At 41.4% G+C, this 16869-nt stretch overlaps 2 protein-coding genes and 1 long non-coding RNA gene across 3 annotated transcripts; all 3 read right to left on the bottom strand.

The window, feature by feature from the left end:
- Positions 1–596: 596 nt before the first annotated feature.
- sptssa (serine palmitoyltransferase, small subunit A) lies at positions 597–5585 on the bottom strand. Its single transcript, XM_034159595.1, has 2 exons — positions 5407–5585; positions 597–1240 (listed from the first exon to the last, which is right to left on the bottom strand). Exons 1-2 carry the CDS (start codon positions 5507–5509, stop codon positions 1137–1139), a joined length of 207 nt encoding a protein of 68 aa, XP_034015486.1. The 5' UTR covers positions 5510–5585; the 3' UTR covers positions 597–1136.
- A 1440-nt stretch (positions 5586–7025) lies between these two features.
- On the bottom strand, positions 7026–15559 carry eapp (e2f-associated phosphoprotein). Its single transcript, XM_034159679.1, has 6 exons — positions 15388–15559; positions 11676–11857; positions 11038–11121; positions 10832–10949; positions 8860–8988; positions 7026–7974 (listed from the first exon to the last, which is right to left on the bottom strand). Exons 1-6 carry the CDS (start codon positions 15465–15467, stop codon positions 7683–7685), a joined length of 885 nt encoding a protein of 294 aa, XP_034015570.1. The 5' UTR covers positions 15468–15559; the 3' UTR covers positions 7026–7682.
- LOC117500895 lies at positions 8125–8862 on the bottom strand. Its single transcript, XR_004557882.1, has 2 exons — positions 8756–8862; positions 8125–8673 (listed from the first exon to the last, which is right to left on the bottom strand). It is a non-coding gene; the product is annotated as an uncharacterized LOC117500895 (long non-coding RNA).
- Positions 15560–16869: the final 1310 nt, after the last annotated feature.

Raw genomic sequence — 16869 nt, 5'->3', positions numbered from 1 at the left:
GACCCCCCCCCCCCCACACACACACACAAAGACCACCACTTGATAAAAGCCAACTCTCCCCGGCAACACTGGACTTTGAGTTCAGATGAGGACTAGTTTTCTGCATCCTCACTCACTCATCTTCAACCACGTACTCCAATTAAGGGTTGGGGGGGCTGGAGCCTATCCCAGCAGTTGCAGGGTGCACCCTGGACAGGATGCCAGTCTGTCACAGGGCATATAGACAAAACACACCTACAGACAATTTTAAAAAGTTTCCAATCCACTTAACCTGCATGTCTTTGGATGTGGGAGTAAGTTGGAGCACCGGGGGGGGGGGGCACAAACACAGGGAGAACATGCAAACTCCACACAGGAAGGCCACAGGCGGGAATCGATCCCATGACCTTGTTGCTGTGAGGAAACAGTACTAAGACACCATGCTGCCCGTTTTCTGCATCCTGATCCACTAAGACGTCTGTCAGCCACGTTACATACTTAGTGTAATGTTTTTACAGATCAAAGAGTTTGTGCTAATTAATATATTTTCAGATCTACTTTGATTAAACGTCTGAAGTGACGTGACCTTTCAGGTCAAACACCATAAGGACTAATTATTTTACATTATTAATGTAACCGTTCACACACCATGTCCAATACAATCGTTTTCATAGACATTTGGTGGATTTTTTTTTTTTTTTTTTTTAATGTGACCAAGGTGTGTCTCAAAATTCTGATTTTGTTCTTATACCCCCCCCCCCCACACACACACACACAAAACTTCAAGAACAAAGGGACAAAAATGATGAGAATTAAAAAAAAAAAAAAAAAAGATTATTTTGACAAAGATGAAAAACAAAGCAAATACAGAAAATGTCAGCAGTACTTTGTTAAAGAAAAAAAAAAATCATTCTCAGGTGAAATAGGATGCATAAAATAATAGCAGCTGTGAAGAAAAGCAGCTTGTTTTAAATTTTTTATATATTTTTAAGCCTTCCAATCTGTAATTCTGCATTGTGGTCCAGACTTAATGAGACAAGAACCAGGTCTCCATTCGACATCAGTTCCAAGAAAAGATATCATCCAAAGCAGCCTCCGGCACAGCTTATGAAAGGGGACGTCATCAATGGACAGGAAGCCAGAGACAGGCCAGTGGGTCACTGGACCGTCTGGAAGTAGTGCAGAATGGCCATGATGTGCTGCGGCATGAAGACATAGCCTGTGTAGACGGCCATGGCAGCCACAGAAACCAGCAGTGAGTCTGACGCCAGCGCTCAGGAACAATAACCACCTTAAACTGCATTCAAGGCAACAAGTTCGCATTTCACAAGTACGAAATCTGATGTTTTTAGTTCAGACATTTTTGCATCAATTCATTATTTTATTCTGTGGAAAACAGAAAAATGATGACAAGTATTTACTACCAAGAATCTAAACACCTGCAACCTAATTTCTGTTCAAAGCATTAAAAATATATGACCAATAAATAATAAATGATAGTTATTATAGAAGTAAAATTAAGTTTAAATAAGTACTGAACACCATTTTTCCTCAGGAAACATATTTCTAAAGGTGCTATTTGTATCAAATTTTCACCAAATGTTGGAAAAAAAAATCCAAGTACTCCACACATACAAAGAAATCAAAACGTAGCTGTCCATAAATTACGTTATGTGTAATAATGTGAAATGACACAGGTAAAAAGTACTGAACACCTGAAGAAAGGGAGGTACAAAAATACATGGAAAGCCAAGACACCAGCTGAACTATCAGTAATTAGAAAGCAGTCCTGCCCCTTGTCAATGCAAATTAATATCAGCTGGTTCAGCCCCAATTGATGGCCTATAAAAACATGTCTCATTATCAAGGCGTCACACAAGAAACATCTCATGATGGGTAAAAGCAGAGAGCTCTCTCAAGATCTTCGTAACCTTATTGTTGCAAAACATACTGATGGCACTGGTTACAAAAGGATTTCTAAACTTCTGAATGTTCCAGTGAGCACTGTGGAGCCAGAATGTGGAAGTGGAAAGAACATCATTTCACCATAAACCAGCTACGACCAAGTGCTCCTCGCACGATTTCAGCCAAAGGACTGAATAGAATTATCAGAAAAGTTGGCTAAAAGGCAAGGACCACTTCTACAGAGCTTCAGAAAGATCTGGAATTAGCAGGTACAATTGTTCCAAAGAAAATAAGTAATGCACTCAAGCGCCATGGCCTGTATGCACGCTCACCACACAAGACTCCATTGTTGAAGAAAATTCATGTTGAAGCTCTTTGAAGTTTGTGGCACAACATTTAGACAACCCTGTGAAATATTGGGAGATTATACCTCGTTCTCCCATCAGAGGGCCCAGGGCTCTCCACAAGAAATTCTGCATGAAGAGGGGGTGGGGTGATGCATGAGCATGGCCAATATCATATATATATATCAGAATTCCAATTTCAATAAAATGTTTAATTTCATCACAAATAACTCACCTGATTGTGTCCATTTTTTTGTCCTCATTCATTAAATGCATTCCATGTAATTTCAGGTGGGTGTTTAACCAACATTCTTAAAAATAAAAAAGAAAGAGGGTGGGCTGATGCTTGGCCCTCAGCCCTCCGACAGGAAAAGACTGCAGTCTGGTCAGATGAGACCAAAACTGAACTCTTTGGATGCCAAAATACACATCATGTTTGGAGATCAAATGGCACTGCACACCACCCCAAAACCCCCAAACCAACAGTGAAGTTTGGAGGTGGGTACATAATGGTGTGGGGCTGTTTTTCAGGATACGGCACTGACAAACTTCATATCAGTGAAGGAAGGCTGAATGGAAAAATGTAGAGACATTCTTGATAAATGTATCTACCAGGATGCTGAAGATGAAACAAGGGTGGACATTTTATCAAGACAGTGATCCCAAACACAGAGCCAAGGAAACTCAGTTGGTTTCAGAGAATGAAAATAAAGCTGCTAGAATGATCCAGCCAATCACCCAACTTGAATCCAACAGAAAATCTACAGAAAGAACTAAAGATCAGAGTTCATAGAAGAGGTCCACAAAACCTTCAAGAAGACCATTTGTGTGGAAGAATGGGCCAAAATCACAGCTGAGCAATGTGTGCGAATTGTGAGTTTAAAAATCACATTTTGTAACAAAATAAGTTCTAACCTTTCTCAGAGCAATATCATAATAATCACAACTTAAAAGATTAATCCTTTAGCATTAAATGTTACAAATCCATATCATGTGTACACATTATATAATATTTAGCAATAATGAGAACGATGGAGTTCACTTGGAGTTGTCCAACTGCAAGTTGTTTATACTTGTATATTTCATTACAATAATAAGTTTGAGAACAATAATAATCTAAATATTAATTTTTCAGAATAATAAAGAGCAAAATAATTTTGTGATAAAGGTTTCTAAAGTTAAAAGTCGAGATTACAACAGCTACAATTTGTTTAAACAAATGCTGTGGTGACCCAACCTATGCTTGGTGCTAGCATATTTAAATCACTGAAATCATAAATAGCAGAATGCAGAAAGAGTTACTATTCAATCAATCAATCAATTTTTTTTATATTGCGCCAAATCACAACAAACAGTTGCCCCAAGGCGCTTTATATTGTAAGGCAAGGCCATACAATAATTATGTAAAACCCCAATGGTCAAAACGACCCCCTGTGAGCAAGCACTTGGCTACAGTGGGAAGGAAAAACTCCCTTTTAACAGGAAGAAACCTCGAGCAGAACCAGGCTCAGGGAGGGGCAGTCTTCTGCTGGGACTGGTTGGGGCTGAGGGAGAGAACCAGGAAAAAGACATGCTGTGGAGGGGGGCAGAGATCGATCACTAATGATTAAATGCAGAGTGGTGCATACAGAGCAAAAAGAGAAAGAAACAGTGCATCATGGGAACCCCCCAGCAGTCTACGTCTATAGCAGCATAACTAAGGGATGGTTCAGGGTCACCTGATCCAGCCCTAACTATAAGCTTTAGCAAAAAGGAAAGTTTTAAGCCTAATCTTAAAAGTAGAGAGGGTGTCTGTCTCCCTGATCTGAATTGGGAGCTGGTTCCACAGGAGAGGAGCCTGAAAGCTGAAGGCTCTGCCTCCCATTCTACTCTTACAAATCCTAGGAACTACAAGTAAGCCTGCAGTCTGAGAGCGAAGCGCTCTATTGGGGTGATATGGTACTACGAGGTCCCTAAGATAAGATGGGACCTGATTATTCAAAACCTTATAAGTAAGAAGAAGAATTTTAAATTCTATTCTAGAATTAACAGGAAGCCAATGAAGAGAGGCCAATATGGGTGAGATATGCTCTCTCCTTCTAGTCCCCGTCAGTACTCTAGCTGCAGCATTTTGAATTAACTGAAGGCTTTTTAGGGAACTTTTAGGATAACCTGATAATAATGAATTACAATAGTCCAGCCTAGAGGAAATAAATGCATGAATTAGTTTTTCAGCATCACTCTGAGACAAGACCTTTCTGATTTTAGAGATATTGCGTAAATGCAAAAAAGCAGTCCTACATATTTGTTTAATATGCGCTTTGAATGACATCCTGATCAAAAATGACTCCAAGATTTCTCACAGTATTACTAGAGGTCAGGGTAATGCCATCCAGAGTAAGGATCTGGTTAGACACCATGTTTCTAAGATTTGTGGGGCCAAGTACAATAACTTCAGTTTTATCTGAGTTTAAAAGCAGGAAATTAGAGGTCATCCATGTCTTTATGTCTGTAAGACAATCCTGCAGTTTAGCTAATTGGTGTGTCTCCTCTGGCTTCATGGATAGATAAAGCTGGGTATCATTTGCTGGTTGCAAATTTACTTGTGCTGCTGCAATGTCTAATCATATATGTTGATGATTAGATTCAGCTGGGTTTTATGACTTAATTACTAGATCACACCCGAGGATCACTGTCTGTTTTGTTTGTTCCTAAACGGTCCCAGCGTGCACCGCGCCAAATCCAATATGGCGATATAAAACAACAAAAAAACCCGAATAAAATTTATTTGTTCATTCATTGCCTACTTACAAAAACAATTGTCATGAATAAAAAAAAAACGAACAGAAGGAAGATAAATCTTGTATTCACTGTTCCTTAACAGAGGTTATATTATATTGTATTATATGGCTACAATATTTAAAAAAAAAAAAACTTTTTGCCTATTAAAAAACACAGCTCAATCGAGTCTTTAAAGCAGCGAAAAAAAAAAGCCAAAACAAGATGTACTTTCACTACAAACTTAATCCAGTAAGTTTTCACTAAACAACTTAGTGGCTTATCCTGAGTGAATTAATAAGAACATTAGTGACTTACTCTGGGAATGAGAACATCGACAATAAGCTAGCTTTAGCGGGCTAGCTATGCTAGCGTTAGCGTAGCCGGACAGGCCGCTGCGGTGCGGTTCGGTAAAGGATACTGAAGACGGTCCGTTCCCACGGCTCCAGCATGTAGAGTGCGGTGACAAGCAGGTACTGGTAATAAAACCAGGACAGATTTTTCCAACAGTCACCCAGCGCCATATCTGCGCCACCAAGGACGATGTCACATGACCGCCAAACGTGACGTCACTCACCAAAGGAAAAAAGGCATGACAGTCAGCCATCTTAGCACTCCCTTCACGTGTGCATCCGCACTCACGAGAGCAGCACGCTGAGCAGCTTTTAATATTTGTTACACAATATTAAAACCTTCTTACCTTCACGTTGGAAAAATAGATATAAAAAAGTAATCTTCAAATACACCATAAGTGCAGCGGGACCCAGAGCCTTCACTTTAGGAAAAATATTTTGTGCTTAACTCTTTGTTTTTAAACAAAGTTGATCTTATTGTCTCCACGAGTCAAAATAACCACTTTGTAAACCATGTGACGTCACCCCGCTCCGCGTGAAAATTACGCCACACACCCTAAAGCACAAAAACATACACTGACGTCACCAGGCTACCTGCAGGGTGTTCAAACAAACCTCTGCTCAAGGGCACCTGAGTGATGGCAACATTGTTCTTTAATTGTCCCCATCCACATTTCCTCTGGGTTTGAACCCATGACCTCCTGGACCCATGCTGACCTCTGAACTTCATAAGTGATGGGGTCTGGAGACTATAGATGGGCAGATTGATCCTAATATCGATACCAACGCCGGTATTGATACTGAACGATCCTCATGTAAAAAGATTGATACTCAAGCTTTTTTCTCTCCCGCACGCATTGACTGCTGCACACACAGATTCATTAAAGACTACTCTCTGTCTGTAAGAGCAGCACTGCGTCACACAACATGGAGCAGCACACCCTTGTATTGTGGTTTGTCAGCCCTCTACCTCAGGAGATTTTAAGTTGTGTTGTGTTTTTTTTTTTTAAACAAAAATGTTGATTATATTTTGCTGTCGCGTACAATGTTTGGCGAAATTCTATCCTAGGTCTTTTGGATCTATAAAGCTTAAATATGAAAAGTATCGGTATCAGCGATACTGGGCCTGTATTTACGTGGTATCGTCCACCTCTACTTGGAGACTACCTGTGTTGCTCGACAGCGCCCCCATAAATGCAAAACAGCGAACATATTCAAGACAGTCTGACTCACTAAAACACTCAGCTTTAATCTGTGTAACAAATGCAAAACTTCCACCCAACTTTTCTACTTTCTGGAAGTCTTACAGAGCAGCAGAATTCTGATACTGCCCAGGTTCCATTCCAGAACATTTCACATTTGCTGACTGCATGGAACTGAGGAACAGGAATCGCACTGTTGTTGAATTTCGCACTTAAAAGCTGAACACAGCGCAGTCTATACGTGCACGAGCAGATATACTGCTTGTTTGCAGCACAGACAAAAAATATTTAACCTTTAACTCTGGTTTTACTTTCCTGTTCTGCGGAACATTTTGTATCACATTTCTGACCACAGCTGCTCATCTGGTCGGTGGGCGGAGCGGCGAGCAGCCGTGTGATGGACTGTTACCAAAAGAGGGGAATGAGGATCAAACCACTTTGCAGCCCATTAAAAAAAAAGGACAGATCTTGGTTTTAAAAAGTTTTTTTAAAGTATTTGATTACATTTTTTGGGGGCAGAAGCAGATTATTTCTAATGTAAACAGTCTGAAAGCTCAAATCCAGTTCCAGCAGCTGAAAAAACACAACTGGATAGATTTTGTAAATAGTTTATCAGTTATTTGCACTTGAAAAGCCATTTCTGACACATTTATTCCGTCTCAGCTGTGAAAAATAAACCCGCGCTCAAGTCTGAGTCCAAACAGTTTTACTCTCTGACAGGACGACTCCAGAACCAGCACCGGAGTCGGAACACTCAGTCTGACTGATGATTTTTAAAATAGATTTTCCTTTTTGGTTTCTTGGTGAATTTTTGACTGACAGGAACTTTCTGTGGTTCTCTCACATTCCGGTGATGGCAGCACCACCTCATGTCCATTTTTCTTTGTGGTTGATATCTGCATTAAGGAGGTTTTGAGTAAAATCCCCCCCCCCAAAAATGGTTCTTGATCAAAAGCAGAACCCAACAGCAGGAACTGCAACATCATCATCATCATCATGTTAAAAAGGAACCAATCAGATGTTTTTTCTTACAGTTCCTTTTGTGGTGGAAATGTTCAGTTCAGTTCAGCAGGTGGCGCTGTGGTGCCACAGACACTGGAAAGAACCAGTACTTCTCATCAGAAGAGAATGTGCTCAACCCCTCAGCAGTGACTGGCCAGGATGTTGAAGAAGTGGTAGACCTCGTCTTTATCAAATACGGCGACCTCTGTGGCGCACTCGGAGCACTGCACCGGGTGGTAAACCTCATCCATGTCCATTCCAGCTACCGCTGGCTCTGGAAGGTCATTGGCCTCCATTCTGTTGGAACCTTGTCTCTTGCGTCTGTTACGCTGTTTAGTGGGTGGTTGGGCTTTGTAGTGTAAAACCTCTTCACTCTTCACAGTGCAGTTCATGACAAACATGGCCCGGTACTGAGTCCGGTACGTCTCATGCCTGAAACGACAAACCAAGCAAACTATTATGACAGAAGGGAATCAGACATCATCAAGAAATGTGTGCCCAGCTCTAGCCTTGGTGGAATTCCAATTAGCGCCACCCCAAAATTTATGGCTCATCTTCCAGGTCCGAATTGAAGGTTTTGTCATTTGTCAAGTGGATGATTTCTCCAGATTTCCTCCATAAAAGGTGACACTGTTGTATCTTTTTACTGCAGAATCCATCTATTTCCTGAATCAGTTAAAGGGTCATGCAGGTGGAGCCAATCCCAGCAGTCACTGGGTAAGAGGCGGACTCAGGGTTAGGCCATTGGGTGAGAAGCAGTGTTAGGGTTAGGTCATTAGGTGAGAAGCAGGATTAGGTGAGAAGCAGGATTAGGGTTAGGTCATTAGGTGAGAGGCGGGGTTAGAGTTAGGCAACTGGGTGAGAAGCAGGGTTAGGGTTAAGTCATTGGATGAGAGCTGGAGTTAGGGTTAAGTCATTGGGTGAGAGATGGAGTTAGGGTTAAGTCATTGGGTAAGAGATGGAGTTAGGGTTAAGTCATTGGATGAGAGCTGGAGTTAGGGTTAAGTCATTGGGTGAGCGATGGAGTTAGGGTTAAGTCATTGGGTAAGAAGCGGTGGGTGAGTTCATCTAACCTGCAAGTCTTTGTAAGTGAGAGGCAGGGTCGTGTCCAGATTTATAAACTGCCTGAAACTATAAATGTTGTCTGTTTAGTTTTCTATCCACAATTTAAGTGATTTTCCTGAACAACTACAAACTGTAGGAAATAAATTACTTTGGTGGGCACATCAGTTTTTGAGTTGGGCAGCTTCCTGAACACATGAGATGTAATGACTCCACTTCTGTCTCTGAGCTCCTGGATTTATTGTGACCTCTAACCTCTGACAGTCCAGGCAGAGTGTTGTCATACAGGCGGGACAGTTAAGAATGGCGTCGCTGTTGGGGAGACCCTGAGGTGGGCGGTGCTGTGACCCAGGTGCCCCCCCTTGTGGTTTCCTGTAGTTGTACCTGGATGGGAACATGAATATTTGATTAGTTCATTGACAAGAGCAGAAGAGTGAAATTTTTTTTTTCCTTTTTCAATTTTTATTTAGTTTTTCAGTTATGCATAAAAACAACCTCCCCAAACCCAAGGGGCACAAAGGAAAAAAGACAACAAAACAAAACAGTCTATGTGTTGGTCCACCTTACTGATTATGTCTTCGTTTATACACCAACCACCTGTGTTTTTTCTAAATATATAAAAAGTTCACTTTCAGCTTGTATGTAAGGTGTGCCATCACAACTATGTCCTCTATGATCAGCAACCATTGTTTGTATTGGGTATAAATTTCCTTGTAGTAGTCTCCAAAAATATTTTCAATTCCTATTGAAGCGGGTTTGTTTTGGGGTGGTGTAATTTATTGACTGTATTTTCTGCCTGTTTCACCAACAATTTCATTTCTTTGGGTCCTGCTTCATAATATTTATGTTTTAAATATTTTGCTTTTGTTTCCGTTTTATATTGGAGCAAACTATTAATTTCCTTTCTCACCTTGTTCCTTCTTTGTTGTATTTTTTTTTTTTAGTTTTTCCTTTTCCCTTATGTTTCTGTTCCAATTGTCTCAATTCTGCTTAATTGGTCTCATACTATTTTATTCTTCCTCATTTCAGACTGCTTGTAATTGCAATCAGTTTCCCTCTTATAACTGCTTTTAAAGCATCCACAGTATAGCTGGCTCCATCTCCCCGTTATTTTCCTCCTAAATAAGTCTGGATGTCCTAATTTGTTCAACAACTGATTTATTGTTTAATATTCCCACATTCAATCTCCATATTGTTTCTTTCCATTTGAAACAAGGGTCATCAGGAGATGACATATCCCCCGCGGTCCCCACAAACCAGTAACACTAAGTGTCAGGGACCACACAAGTACATCCTTATGCTAAAAAGGAATGCCATCGGTCAACTGAATTTTGAGATATCGCACTAAATGGTAAATGGACTGCATTTATATAACGCTTTTCCATCTACAGACGCTCAAAGCGCTTTACACATCAATGCCTCACATTCACCCCGATGTCAGGCTGCTGCCATGCAAGGTGCCCACTACACACCTGGAGCAACTAGTGTATTTCTACGATGCTTAATGGTGATTTACACATTTACACGCTGATGTCAGCATGCTGCCATTCAACTGCACAAAAGTAATATCTCAGAACTAAGAGCCTTGCTCAAGGACACTTGAGTGAGTTTCCTACATGACAGTGAATCAAACAGCTCCCCAATAATGATTCTGGACCAGGTCAAGAGGAACCCTGAGATACTGTCCTCAGGACTCTGGGCAGCTCTCAGTGAAATTCAAACAAACTGAGTACTTTTATATTCCTAGGGGATTAAGGACCTTGCCCAAGGGCCCTTAGTGATTTTCCGAACAAGCGAAAACAGACAGACGGACAAACAGACAGACATGCTGATCGCTATATCCCCCGTATTACATACCAGGGGGGAAAAAAAAGGAACAAACCCCTGCAGTACTGATGGCTTCCTGTGATTATCGGAGCGCTACAACGGGATCACAGTGTTTATGTGATGGAGGCCAGCATATAGTAGCCAGTGAAACTCACTCCCCAACAGCCAAAAGGCGCTCTGGCCACAGACCCAGGAGTTTTAACCGTCTGGTAAGATCACCTGGCCTCCCATGCCACAGACTGTGAGTTTGCGTCCCGAGTGGAGCAATGACAGAGTGAGACATATACACAACGCAGAGGTTAAATTTAGATGTCAACTGCTGCTGACAGTCATTAAAGGTTGCTGGTTTAACTCTGTGGACTCAGTGAAAGTGCTATTGAGGACTAACAGCTGGACTCACTGCCTCCTGCGGGCATCCACCCAGGCCTGGTCCCGGTCATCCTTGTCAGGATCATAGAGCAGCTCGTCATTGGTCGGTATGAGCTGCTGTGTGCGCCTTAGGTTGCTGGAGCTCCCTGCTGGGGGGAGGGGAACACACAAACATTAATTACAACACAGAAGCAGTGACATCACAAGAGGAGGCGGGGACGTCCTCTGCCAGCTTACTTTGTGTGTCATCGTCCTCTGAGTCAGAGTCAAAATAGACCTTATCGTAGGTCTGAGGAACTCCGACCCCACCACCTGATGTTCCTGCAGCACAAAAAACACCAACACTGATCAACACGTCAAATCACCTTCAATCAACTGAAAGCCATCACTCACTGTGGTAAAACAGAGTAGAGAAACAAACAAACAAACACACACACACACACACACAGCTAGCTGCAGCTCTGATGTCAGTCACTCTGACCAATGAGGACACAGACTGCTCATGTGGGGGAGTGGGTGAGGCGCCCCGTGTGGAAACCGACTAAACCACAGCAAAAGTGCATCATGGTGACATTTTGGTTCCTGGTCCATGAAGACAACATTGAAATTTCTAGGATTTGAAGTAATGTGTAACAGTGTCATTATAACCCCAAATCACACACATCAAGGATGGTGTGAAGACGAAACACACACACACACACACACACACACACACACACACACACACACACACACACACACACACACACACACACACACACACACACACACACACACACACACACACACACACACACACACACACACACACACTCTCTTATGTTCACTTTGACTTCTGTCTGACTGCAAACAGCATGAACCACAGCTCCACCTACCTGCTGCTGATGCCCCCCATGCACCCTCCATGGTCTTCATGGTGGAGCTAAGCTCTGCCTCCATCTCCCTCTCAAACTCGTCTCCGCTCGAAGACTCGCTCTCCCCCGTCAGGTATTCTCTGATCAGCTTCTTCTTCTGGTCCGGCGTTCCATGAAGCAGCACGTCCAGCTCGTCCTCCGAGCTGCAGCAGACACATATAAACCAAACACTCTTAAGTCAAACTCAATAAAACTAGACTCTTTTAAGCCAGACTCAATAAAACCAGACTCTTGAGCCAGACTTTATAAGTTTCATTCTAAAACAGATCGATGGATTCTGTCTGTGTGGCGTACTGCACAAACAAAACTCGCAGGAGGCGGGGCCAGCGAGGCGCCAACATCAGCTTTCATTGGTACGTGAGCTTTTAGCGGTCCAAGTGCTTCATGCAAAAGGTCCGTTACCTTTCTACTGCTGGGTATAAGTAATACAAAATACCTGTTTTTCAAGTTTCTTCTTTTCAAAGTGCAACATTTAACATTTAATGATTGTGCAAATAAATCAACATCTCCATAAAGCTTGTCAGTGGATGGAAGCATGAAGTGCGCTAAAATCTCCTGGTAGACAGCTGGGTTGACTTTGAATTTGATCAAACACAGTGGTCAAACACCAGCAGAGGACATGGCACCCTAAATCATCACTGGCTGTCGAAACTTCACACTGAACTTCAAGCAGTTAGGATTCTGTCCCTCTCCACTCGTCCTCCAGACTCTGAGATGCTGATTTCCCAATGAAATCAAGTTTATTTCAACCTGAAAAGAGGACTTTGAACCACTGAGCAACAGTCCAGTTCTTTTTCTGCTTAGCCCAGTTACTTAACCCCTTAACGCCTGAATTTATATAGCTGTATATAACAAAATGTTTTGTGTGTTTTTGCCTTTAAGTAGATGGTAAATAATGTTGAGATTATTAATTTCACATTTGCACAAAAAATAAATAGTTATTTTGGTAATAATTTATGTTATAATGTTATAATACTAATACTGGTATGTTGCAAATAAGCGACAACAGGCATACTGGTCAATTTGGTATGTTGCATATTTGAGTCAAATATTGTAGCATATATGCGACAATAGTCGTTAAGGGGTTAAGACGCTTTTGACATCATCTCTGGCTCTGGAGTGTCTTGACATGAGGAATGAGACAGTTGTCGTCACTTTCCTGGACATGTCTGTGCATGGTGGCACTTGATGCACTGACTCCAGTCTCAGTCTACTCTAGGCCTGTCGTGATAGTCCAGTCCTATTACTGCCAGGGTCTTCAAATTCACAGGGAACATTCTTGGGACACAGACCTTGGACAAGTTCAAAAATGGATAACCTTGACCCAATTTCAGAGGTCAAAAGGTCACATTCCATTTCCTATTTTTATTTTGATAGGGCTGAGGGCATTTTAGCATTGTGTTATATTTATAGTTTACTTGTCCTCATGGTATGTAGATGCATTATTATTTTCAAAGTTCAATAACTAGAACTTGCTGTTTGAGCGGCTGTTTTCAGGCAGTACCGGTGTCACCAACCGAACGGTCCCCTCTAAAAACTGGTTCGCCCTGCCTTCACTGTGCATGTGTCTGAGACTGACTCTGAGTCTGACTCTTTACACCCAAAGCGATCAAAGGGAATAATGTGATTATTAACCATCAGATGACAAAGTAAAACCTCTGAAATCATTTTCAAGTCAGTTTTAAGCAGAAACAAGGTGATAATTGGTGAACTGCTACTGATGCTTCGAAATGACTTAGGCGCAGCAGCAGCAGCAGCACGCCAGACTCAGACTTGCTACAGTGGCAGCTCTGGTCGTTCCCCCATCTTTTGTGAATTTATGTGGAAATGATTGTTGTACAAAAGCTTCAGATTTCTGGTGCTGAGATAGATGATGACTGGAGAGCAGTTTTAAGTAGAAACGAGGTGATAGTCAGTGAATCACTGCTGACGCTCAGAAATGACGCATGCACACCGAAGGCAGGGCAGACTGATTTTTAAGGGGACCATTCTGTCAGCGACACCAGTCCTCACTAACCTGTTCCTGCAACAAATAAAAACCTCCAGGCTCTAAAAAATCAAACAAAATCAACCCCAGGACCTTTTTTTTTGGAACTTGATACGGGCAAGTATTGGTTAAATACAGTGATGCCGGTAACGCGTTACTAACGCGTTACTCTAATCTGACCACTTCTTTTAGTAACGAGTAATCTAACGCGTTAATCTTTCCAAGTCAGTAATCAGATTAAAGTTACTTCTCCATGTCACTGTGCGTTACTATTATTTTTCATTGTGGGTCGATAGCAGCATTAAACTTGGTCCGTGGGCAGGAGGTCGGGGTTCGACTGAACGTCCCACTTTAAGCGAGCTGTGAGCTTTTCATCCGCGGGTTTTTGCAGCTGCTCGACTCGTCCTCACCTCTTAAAGGGCGGTGATCAGCACACCTGCACTGAGCTTTACGAAGACATTTTTATACTTTTTTCCTCCTTTATTTAGAATTCTGAGCTGAGCTGCTTCGTATCGTCTCGTTAAAAACAGCTGATCCTCGGCGACGCGTCAACAACTAACAGTATTTTCCACTCAAATGCACCTAAACTCTCTTTCTGAGGACCACATGATGTGAAAACGCAATAAAACTTTCTTACCTGTCAATCTGGTCCTGTTTTCTGCATAAATAAATGTTATCCATTCTTTGTGCTCAAACGCCAAAGCAGGGGCGAATCCAGATGGAATGGGGGCGTGGAGGAGGGATGTGCCCCCCCACAACACCCCTAGATTAAAGGTCCAGTTTTGAAGCCGTTTTTTACTACAACTACTAATATTGCTTAAAATAATAATAATTTCGACAAGTAAAATGTTTAGAGAGAATTTAAATGTTAGAAAAATGTTAGAATTTAATAGTTACATTTATAAACAATGTAGGTTTGAAATTGCAAGTTTTACTGTTACAGTGCTGTCAACAGTTAAATATGAGGTCAAGAAAGAGGTCTTTATTTTACTTTTTATAAAACAAGTATTTATTTTCATTGAAGTCAAGAAAGGGTGACTATAAAGTGAGTTTTGGCAAAACAGGTATCATTGTCATGTTGACGTGGGTTGTTGTCGGCAGCTGGGGAAAGTAACTAAAAAAGTAACTAGTAATCTAACTTAGTTACTTTTACAATTGAGTAATCAGTAAAGTAACTAAGTTACTTTTTCAAGGAGTAATCAGTAATTTGTAATTGGATTACTTTTTCAAAGTAACTGTGGCAACACTGGTTAAATATACCTGGCCCAGAACCCAAACATACCCGCAGGCCAAACTAAATGTTCCTGAGTACAGAACTACCAGGAAATGCGTCATCACGTGCCGCCTTTTTTTTTACCTAACAGACACGCCCAAATAGAAACCCAAATTTAAAAATTGGCCTAAACTCAATGATAAAAAAAGAACTCGGATTCGGTCTTTAATCTGGATCTGGATCGGATCCGGATGGCGACGCCTGTCTTTAGTTTGGATCAGGGGAGCTGTTACATCATGTGACCACTAGATGTCGCCTCTCGTGGCGTGTTGCTAAAATCTGAACGTCTGAAGCGATTCTTTCGTTTTTATTTATTTTTGGTAAATCTGTTTCATCAAAGCTCGCCTGCGTCGTTACGACGCGCACTAAAACACTAAATCGTGTCTTAAATTAACGTTTTCTGTATCTCCTACCTGCTTTGTGCTCTCTCTTCATCACTCGGCTCTTCGATCTCATACGAGTCAAACTCTTCAGAAGTATTCACTCTGTTCATTTTCACCTTCGAATTAAAAACAATAAACTGCTGCTCTGAAAACAAGCTAACAAACGAGTTGTTCTTATTTTGTCTTCTTCCTCCTCGTGGGAAAAGCGGCGGGGTAAACCAGATAAGAGTTGTATTACCGCCCCCACCTGGACTGGAGGGGGACGGTTTAGAAAAACTCAAAATTGGTTGACTGATACTTGAGAGGGGAGCAAGTTTACCTTCTCTGAGTGCTGGTCACCATGGTAACATGATTCTTCTACAGACTTTAGGAGGACTGGACTCCGGCACGACACGCCTTAGCCCATGAGCCAGTCATCAATTTTGCCCTATTCGGTACCAATTAAGGGGTCAAAATGACACTTAGAATCCAGCCTACACAGAAATGTATGATAGCCATACCAGGGTGGTAGCTATAGCCAGGTAGGGTCAATGAAGGATTACACAGAGGTCAAAATTTAAAAATGCTCCAATCATGCTGAAAAATACACCACATTATGTGTCTGATCTTAACAATTCCAAAAAAGGTATAGTTTGGACTAAATATGAGTGAATGTTCTGGAGTTATAGGGTAAAACCAGCAAAAATTGTGACAAAGGACAGTTTCAGTTTATACAGGGATCAAAAGTTTAAGTTGCTCCAATTCAGTAAAAAAAAAAAAAAAAATACATATATATATATATATATATATATATATGCCATATAATTAGAATATCATGAAAAAGTTGATTTATTTCAGTAATTCCAGTTAAGTGAAACGTATACGTATATTATATTCATTTATTCATTCATTACACACAAACTGATATATTTCAAGTGTTTATTTCTATTAATGTTGATGATTATAACTGACAACTAATGAAAATCCCAAATTCAGTATCTCAGAAAATTTTAATATTACTTAAGACCAATACAAAAAGGATTTCTAGAAATGTTGGCCAACTGAAAAGTATGAACATGAAAAGTATGAGCACGTACAGCACTCAGTATGTAGTTGGGGCTCCTTTTGCCTGAATTACTGCAGCAGTGCGGCGTGGCATGGAATCGATCAGTCTGTGGTACTGCTCAGGTGGTTTGAGAGCCCAGGTTGCTCTAATAGTGGCCTTCAGCTCTTCTGCGTTGTTGGGTCTGGCGTGTCTCATCTTCCTCTTCACAATACCCATAGATTTTCTACGGGGTTAAGGTCAGGCCAGTTTGCTGGCCAATTAAGAACAGGGATATCATGGTCCTTAAACCAGGTACTGGTAGCTTTGGCACTGTGTGCAGGTGCCAAGTCCTGTTGGAAAATGAAATCTACATCTCCATAAAGTTGATCAGCAGCAGGAAGCATGAAGTGCTCTACAACTTCCTGGTAGACGGCTGCGTTGACCTTGGACCTCAGAAAACACAATGGACCAAGACCAGCAGATGACAT

This window comes from Thalassophryne amazonica, chromosome 19, assembly GCF_902500255.1.
Source record: "Thalassophryne amazonica chromosome 19, fThaAma1.1, whole genome shotgun sequence".
NCBI lineage: Eukaryota > Metazoa > Chordata > Actinopteri > Batrachoidiformes > Batrachoididae > Thalassophryne > Thalassophryne amazonica.
This window is presented reverse-complemented; position numbering and strand designations above follow the sequence as displayed.

Coding starts and splice junctions, on each gene's coding strand:
- sptssa (XM_034159595.1), bottom strand. CDS start 5,509: ATGGCGCTGGGTGACTGTTGGAAAAATCTGTCCTGGTTTTATTACCAG. Junction 1,241..5,406: donor GTGGGAACGGACCGTCTTCA/GTATCCTTTACC, acceptor CGCTGGCGTCAG/ACTCACTGCTGGTTTCTGTG.
- eapp (XM_034159679.1), bottom strand. CDS start 15,467: ATGAACAGAGTGAATACTTCTGAAGAGTTTGACTCGTATGAGATCGAA. Junction 10,950..11,037: donor AGAGGACGATGACACACAAA/GTAAGCTGGCAG, acceptor CCCTCCCCCCAG/CAGGGAGCTCCAGCAACCTA. Junction 8,989..10,831: donor GTGGATGCCCGCAGGAGGCA/GTGAGTCCAGCT, acceptor GTTCCCATCCAG/GTACAACTACAGGAAACCAC.